We start from the raw sequence: 8,219 nt of genomic DNA on the forward strand, positions 1-8,219 counted from the left end.
TGGTAGGTGACTAGGTGACAGGCAGGTTTCCTGAAGTTGGTATTGCAAACCATAAGATCGGTTGCATCACAGAACTCCAGCAGTCTGGTTCCCTCCTCGTTGTGGGAACCAAAGCCATAGCCTCCATGTATGCCATGGTAGCCTCCAGCACGATGTCCGACATGACCATTGAAGTCACCAACCACAAAGAGAAGGTCCCTGTCCCTTGTCGACGAGGTAGTTTGCAAGAGGGTGTCATAGAATTGGTCTTTCAGACCATCCGGTAGCCCCGGTTGAGGGGCATAGGCTGAGATGACAGTAGCTAGCCTATGTTATATATACATATATACACATATGGTGAAAGCATGTGGTTTAGTGGTTAGGGTATTCAGCTTATGATCATAAGGTTGTGAGCTCAATTCATGGTGGCACATTGTGTCCTTGAGCAAGACACTTTCTTTCACGTTACTCCAGTCCACTCAGTTGGCATGAATGAGTAACACCTGTATTTCAAAGGATCAACCTTGTAATATTGTGTCATGCCTAATCTTCCTGTGAACTATGTTAAAGGTACATGTGTCTGTGGAGTGCTCAGCCACTTGCGCATTCATTTTATGAGTGGGCTGTTCCATTGATCAGATCAACTGAAACCTTCATTTTTGTAATTGACAGAATGCCAACAACCCATGCAAGCATGGAAGGCAGACGTTAAACGATGATGATGATGATGATGATATATATTATCACATATGTGTGTGTAGTTTGATGCTCATTGTATTTTAATTTACACAAGTCCTTCGTGTGTTTTTTCATTGTTTCCATAATTTTATCATTACACCCTAATGTATGCAATGTTGCTTTTGTTTTCCTACATTAATTGTTTCCATTAATTGAAATGTCTTCATAAATTGCTTCTTAAATATAGTCAATTTAGACAGGCATTCAGATATCACTTTCATAACATTGATTTTCTTTTTATTCTTTCATTATATTTTCCTGTGTGTCACAAAGAAACATATAGATACACACCCACTCAAAAAAATAAAAGAAAGTAATTTTCTTCATACCTGCAGAAAGACATGTTATTTTCATTCTGTTAATGTTTTCTCTTATTTTAGGTCATTGTTTTTGCATGGTATCGGCTATGCATTCTAATTCAAATATGCTTAGCTGCCATCATCCAAGCATGCAAAACTAAAGATTATTTTAATTTCACTTCCCAGAGTTCTCAATTTCACTTTTTCCATTTCATTCTATAAGAGCAAACAACAACCTGTTGCCAAGGAACTCACAGAACCTCTTTCTACAATACTTAACACCCAAATTAAGTACCAGTTGAACATTGGGGTTGATGTAATCGACTCATCCTCTCCCCCAAAAGGCTGCCCTTGTGATAAAATTTGAAGCTATTACTATTATTATTATTAAGCTGGCAGAATCGCTAGCATGCTGAGCGAAATGCTTAGTGGTATTTTGCCTCCTGCTGCCTTCTGAGTTCAAATTCCGGCAAGGCCAACTTTACTTTTCATCTATTTGGAGTTGATGAATCAAGTGCCATGAAGTATTGGGGTTCAAATAATTAACTTAACCCCTCCCACAAAATTTCAGGCCATGTGCCTGTAGTAGAAAGAATTATTATTATTCTTATTATTTTCTCTTTATCACACAGGTTTTGTTGGAGCTCCTGGCGTCTTGCATGTATAGCAGGCTTACTACCTGCAGCCTACAATATCATGCTATTCATTCTTTTCAGCTATCTAATACTTTCCTGATTATTTTGTATCTATCTATCTATCTGTTTGCCTTCCTTCTTGACAATTCATAGGCCAATGGAGCATGCAACGTCAACTATATATCATTATTATTATTATTATTATTATTATTATTATTATTATTATTATTATTATTATTATCATCATCATCATTATCATCATCATCATTATTATTATTATTATTATTATTATTATTAGGGCTGCAAGCTGGCAGAATCATTAGCATACCAGATGCAATGCTTAGCGGCATTTCATAGGTCTTTATGATCTGAGATCAAATTCAACCCAGGTCAGCTTTACCTTTCATCCTTTTGGGGTTGATAAAATAAGTACCAGTTGCGTTGTGAGGTCGATGTGATTTGCTAGCCCACTCTACCAAAAATTTCAGGCCTTGTGCCTATAGTAGAAAGGATTATCAAGGAGGTGAGCTGGCAGAACTGTTAGCATGCCAGACTAAATGCTTAGCAGCATTTATTTGGGCTTTATGTTCTGAGTTTTGATGCCATCGAGGTTGACTTTGCTTTTCATTCTTTTGGAGTCAATAAAATAATTACCAGTTAAGTACAGGGGTAAATGTAATCCACTATCCCTGTCCCCTAATATTTCAGGCCTTGTGCCTATATCAGAATTGATTATTATTATTATTATTATCATTGAATGAGAGAGCAGCACATGCCATCAAAGTGACACTGGGGTACAAATATGTGAAGCCCAATATACCCATCATGACTACCCGTCTGATAAAGGTATCCCAGGCACATGCATCACAACCATATGTGCATGACATGGTGATCTCATATCAAAATAAACAGTGCATGACCTTGCAGGTGGGGCCCTGTTAGAATTTTATTCTGGCCGAGTAGATCATCCTACTCAAAAGGTCCCTGAACAAGGTTTGTTTAAGAATGATGAATGAAACACCCATTTTTCCAGAGGTGAATTATTCAAGCTCCAGAGAATACCTCTGAACATATGGCTATGATGTTCCCTCACTATTCCTGCTCACAATCAGAGATGCACATATTGTCAGTCACCAAGGGTCATGCTCAACTGTTTAAGGTCAAGCAACTGACAAGCAAATCTGTGTGATTGAGCAGAATATTTGCTGTAACCCAGCTTTTATACCAAGACAAAACATGTACAAGATAATACTTCCAGTCAGTTAAGATCAAAAGCCATGAGAACCATTGCCTAGTACTGCATCAGGACATCCTGGTACTGCATCAGAGCATCCTTGTACTGCATCGGGGCATTTATTATTATTATTATTATTCATAGGCACAAGAGTGACTGTGTGGTAAGAAGCTTGCTTCCCAACCACATGGTTCTGGGTTCAGTCCCACTGTATGGCACCTTGGGCAAGTGTCAGCCTTGGGCCAACCAAAGCCCTGTGAGTGGATCTTGTAGATGGAAACTGAAAGAAGCTCGTCATATATATATGCATGTGTGTATATATATATATATATATATATATATATATATATATATATATACATATATATATATATATGTATATATATGTATTTGTTATTTATGTCTGTCTGTCTCCACCACCATCACCTGAAAACCGATGTTTGTGTGTTTATGTCCCCATCACTTAGAGGTTCAGCAAAAAGAGTCTGACTGAATAAGTATTAGGCTTACAAAGAATAAGTCCTGGGGTCGATTTTTTTTTTTACTAAAGGCAGTGCTCCAGCATGGCTGCAGTTGGATGGTTGGAGCAGGTAAAGAGATTTCTCTTTAACTAATGGAAAGGTCTAACTTTGACAATGAGGTTAGAACATTAAGCTGAGTTAATTCCAGTACTTATTTTATTTTCTATTTGTTGCTTTCCATTTCACTGTAACCCTCTCAGTCAACACAAATCCTTGTATTGCAAGCTGCACAGCAACCTGACTAATGTTGGTACCATAAATAAAAGCGCCCAGTACACTTTATAAAGTGGTTGGTGATAGGAAGAGCATCCAGCTATAGAAACCATGCCAAAACAGACACTGGAGCACAACAATGCAAGACCTTACACCCATCAGATCCTGTCAAATCAACCAACCCAATCCAGCATGGAATGTATACATTAAATGTTGATAGTGGTGGTGGTGGTGGTGGTGATGATGTTGATAATGATGATGATGACTAAAGACAGCCTAAGATGTCTCCTTAGATGGGACTAGAAAACATACAAGGACGTATTTAGCATGTCATTTTGTTGTTTCTGCCATCTCACTATTCTCACTAAATTGATTTATTAGTTAGCCACAAGGGTAAATTCCAACACAGAAAATGTATAATCAGTCGACTCCAGCTTGTTACGGATATTTATGTTATCCACCTCGTTAATTGGTATTTATCTTATCCATCTGAGAGAGTTGAATAGGATGTATAAACTTGGAATGCAGAAGAGCAAAACAACTATAAAATATTTAGTAAACCTCTGCATATGTTTAATATAATTAAAACACAGCCCTTATTTTTCTTTCCATGTATTCATTAATTAATTTGTGCATTTGCAAGAATTGTTACCGTGCACAGATGAATGCATTTATTAACAATAATTATTCGGTCATGAAATTGTGTATTTTAATCACAACTGAATTGAGTGCATCAAGAAGACTAATGTGCTTTGCTCAAGGGTTGAAATTTGCTTCAGGAATCTATTTCAAGCTTTGTATGATGGTAATGTCTGGAAGGAAAATGAGACCAAAATGGAAATTACAAAGTATCATGAGAAAAGATCTAAGCAGCAAGAACATTTTGAACAATATACTAAGGCTAATAAAACCTATGATAATAACTAATTGTGTGGATGTGAGACCAAGGTATGCTCTAACAAAACAAAAAACTTTCAGCTGAAATTGTCAGCATTCAAAATTAGATGATTTTGTAGAACACTTGGCTTTACATAGAAGGACTATCAGATAAACCAGCCAGTCTTAGAACAATTTAATATGTTGGTTGGGAGGAGAGAAGGATTCATAGAAAGAGTTAGAAGAAAAATGTAGTGGTGTAGTAATTTACAATTACAAGCATATTTAAAAAAATAGAAAGTTATAATAGAAGGCAACCAAAAAGAGATTAACTCACTGATACTGAGACATAAATTAGGGTTAGGGTAGATACTGAGACATAGAAATCCCAAGATTGATGGGGGTGAAAATTATTGGTAAAAAAATTCATATTGACAGAAACACTAAGGAAATGATTTGAGTCTGATGGACATTATACAGTCTTCTGAAATGTTTTAGTTCAGTTTTATTGGCTGTTTTAATGTAAGTTATCAACCAAAATGATTGTTCTTTGCTTATATTTTAATATGTTCTATCCACTTATAAAAGTAAACATTCTAGGATCACAGCAAATTTGGAAAAATCTCAAGTAAAGTCAAAATTAGGTGATCATTCAATTGACAGCATATACTTCCATAAAATTTGGTTTTGATTCCTAATACCTGTTGAACAGGACTAAATATACCAAAGTTGTTGATGGTTATCTTAAGAATAAATTTGTAAATACATATTTACATAAAAACAATGTCTCAGGATGAATATAAAATGTGTATGAAAGAAGGAAAAGTTCACCACTCAGTGGGAGTTTCTCTTTGTACATGACCTGGTCTTAATGTTTTCTCAATGAAATTCATATCATATTAATGTCTTTATATTTACACTCTCTACCTTTCAAGATCATCTTTATCTTAGTTCCTGCAGTTTGTGCCTCACTCTTGTTTTGATTTTAACTCAGTTGAGAGACCACATTCATATTCTGTTATTTGATGTTCAGAGAGAAATGTTGGTTTGTGTTTCACCTGGTGCTCACATTTTTATTCCCTTTTACCCACAAAACTGATTTTTTTTTTTTAAATGTATATAAGGCTAAATATATTTTATGTAGCTCACCTAAAGAAATTGTTTTTTCTTTTTTTTTTTTATTGTTCACAGATTTACCAAAACCATTTCAAAAAGCCTTCCATTATTTATGGTGCTAGCATGGATCTTTTCTGTTGCAATGATAGTAAAAAGTGTCGTTTATGAGAAGGAAAAACGTTTGAAAGAAGTGATGAAGATTATGGGTTTAAAGAACAACGTTTACTGGATATCTTGGTTTATTGATGCCTTTGTAATCATGATGTTGTCGGTGATACTTCTAGTTATAACATTGAAGGCAAGTAGTGTTTAATCCTCAGCAAGCTTCTCAAACCTGCTAAACTGAAGCTAGCAAATAAATCTTTTTCTTTAAAATAACAGTTTTTGTTGTAGATTAGTTTTAACTTTTTTTCTTGTATTTCAGTACTATGCTGTTTAATTTTATAATTTTAAAAAATCACTAATTAGTATAAACATAATAAATAAGATGCATTTGTCAATAACAGATTAGTCTTATTAATGTCACGTAAATGCATTTCTAAGCATGTTATGATTTGTGCCATACACTGCAAGTTGATGAGATATTTGTTTAGTATTGAATGCCTCTATGCCATACAGCAGACTGTTGTACCTGATCAGCATACCTGTTTACAACTAGAGTAACTAATCTAGTGAGAGTTAAGTGTCCTGACCATAGACATTGCACAAAACTAGCAAGAGTATTTAAACTCTCACTCTTTAGCCCTTTTGAGACTAAACTGCTCATAATTGCCCTTGGTTTTATAGTACAGACTCCCTGTTTTAAAGTGATCTAAATTAAAATTTCCTATTAATTTATGTTCCAAATATTAGTTTATAAATGACAAACTTATTTCACTATTGTAATGTCTGTCACCAGAACATATCAAAAGATATTCATATACAGGCGTAGGAGTGGCTGTGGTAAGTAGCATGCTTATGATCCACATGGTCCCGGGTTCAGTCCCACTGCGTGGCACCTTGGGCAAGTGTCTTCTACTATAGCCTTGGGCCGACCAAAGCCTTGTGAGTGGATTTGGTAGATGGAAACTGAAAGAAGCCCGTCGTATATATGTATATATATATATATGTGTGTATGTGTCTGTGTTTGTTCCCCCAACATCGCTTAACAACTGATGCTGGTGTGTTTACATCCCTGCAACTTAGTGGTTCAGCAAAAGAAACCGATAGAATAAGTACTTGGCATACAAAGAGTAAGTCCTGGGGTCAATTAGCTCGACTAAAAAGGCGGTGCTCCAGCATGGCCACAGTCAAATGACTGAAACAAGTAAAAGAGTAAAGAGAATAGGTTTTATGTCAGTTTGACAATGAACTAACAGTTGCAAATAACTAAATAAATAATTATGAAAAAAGAGAAAAAAACTATGTCACTAAGTAAAAACGGAGGTACAGAAGGTGGTGTTGACAAGGAATTGTGTTTAAAAATATGTTGTTCTGTTAAATTCCTTAATTTTGTTTTCAAATTGAACTACTATTAAAAGTCTCAAACAGATATGTTTGTACTGCATTAATTTATGTAAAGGCTCATATATTAATATCTAAAGTGTCAATCACATGTAACTGCATATGATTAATATGAATTAGGCTATCAGTCTCTAAAAGCAAGTTGAGTATGACTACCTAATGCTATAATCAAATTTGATCAATATCTAATCATATTAGACTTAGAAATCAAAATATGCCAACAACTATTATCTACTTTCAATTCATAAAAATAAATTCAAAATACCAAAACACAATTGTTGTTTCCTTCTGGGAAAATCACGATATGCTTTTCTTAAAAAAATTCTTATTCTCCTCTTCTATCTCTATTAAGGGACAACAATTTCACCATTCTTTTAGGATCAATAAAATAAGTACCAGTTGAGCACTTGGGTTGATGTAACACCCTCCCCCAAAATTGCCACCTTGTGTGATTTGAAACTCTTCTTCTCCTCCTTCTTCTTCTTCTTCTTCTTCTTCTTCTTCTTCTTCTTCTTCTTCTTCTTCTTCTTCTTCTTCTTCTTCTTCTCCTTCTCCTTCTTCTTCTCCTTCTTCTTCTTTTCCTCCTCCTTCTTCTTCTTCTTCTTTTTCTTCTTCTTCTTCTTCTTCATTTTGGGGACTTAGGTTGTTAGTACTTCTACTTCTTTTGAATTTACACTCTCTTATATTATAAATTCATCAGTTAATATAAAAATGTGTTCTTATGACTACAAATATTTCTCCAATAAATTCAACTTCTTTTCATTCTTTTTTTTTTTTTTTTTTTACATTTCAGGGTGGTCATGTGATTGAACATTCAGATGCTGGTTTGCTCTTCTTATTCATGCTCTGCTTCTGTATATCAACCATTTCACTATGTTTCTTGATCAGTATGTTTTTCTCGCGTGCCAACTTGGCTGCCGTATGTGGAGGGTTTATCTATTACATAATTTACCTGCCATACAACATGTGTATGCAATGGGAAGATTATATGAATATACATTGGAAAAGATTTGCTGTAAGTAAAAAACAAAAAAATTTAAAGTAAATTGTGTAGAAAATTTTTTGGGTTTTTTTTTCAAAATTTCTATTTTAATATCCTTTGGAT

General features: G+C 34.8%; 1 protein-coding gene across 2 annotated transcripts in view; it reads left to right on the forward strand.

Annotated features, from left to right (window-relative positions):
• The window catches only part of LOC106884520 (phospholipid-transporting ATPase ABCA7), a 289,592-nt gene that overhangs the window by 151,096 nt on the left and 130,277 nt on the right, over window positions 1-8,219 (forward strand). For both annotated transcript variants that reach the window (XM_052969717.1, XM_052969718.1), the window contains exons 16-17: window positions 5,687-5,909; window positions 7,908-8,129. In XM_052969717.1, coding sequence (XP_052825677.1) covers window positions 5,687-5,909; window positions 7,908-8,129 — 445 coding nt within the window. The remainder of the gene's footprint in view (window positions 1-5,686; window positions 5,910-7,907; window positions 8,130-8,219) is intronic.

The sequence above is a fragment of the Octopus bimaculoides genome, chromosome 7 (genome assembly GCF_001194135.2).
Source record: "Octopus bimaculoides isolate UCB-OBI-ISO-001 chromosome 7, ASM119413v2, whole genome shotgun sequence".
Taxonomy (NCBI): Eukaryota; Metazoa; Mollusca; class Cephalopoda; order Octopoda; family Octopodidae; genus Octopus; species Octopus bimaculoides.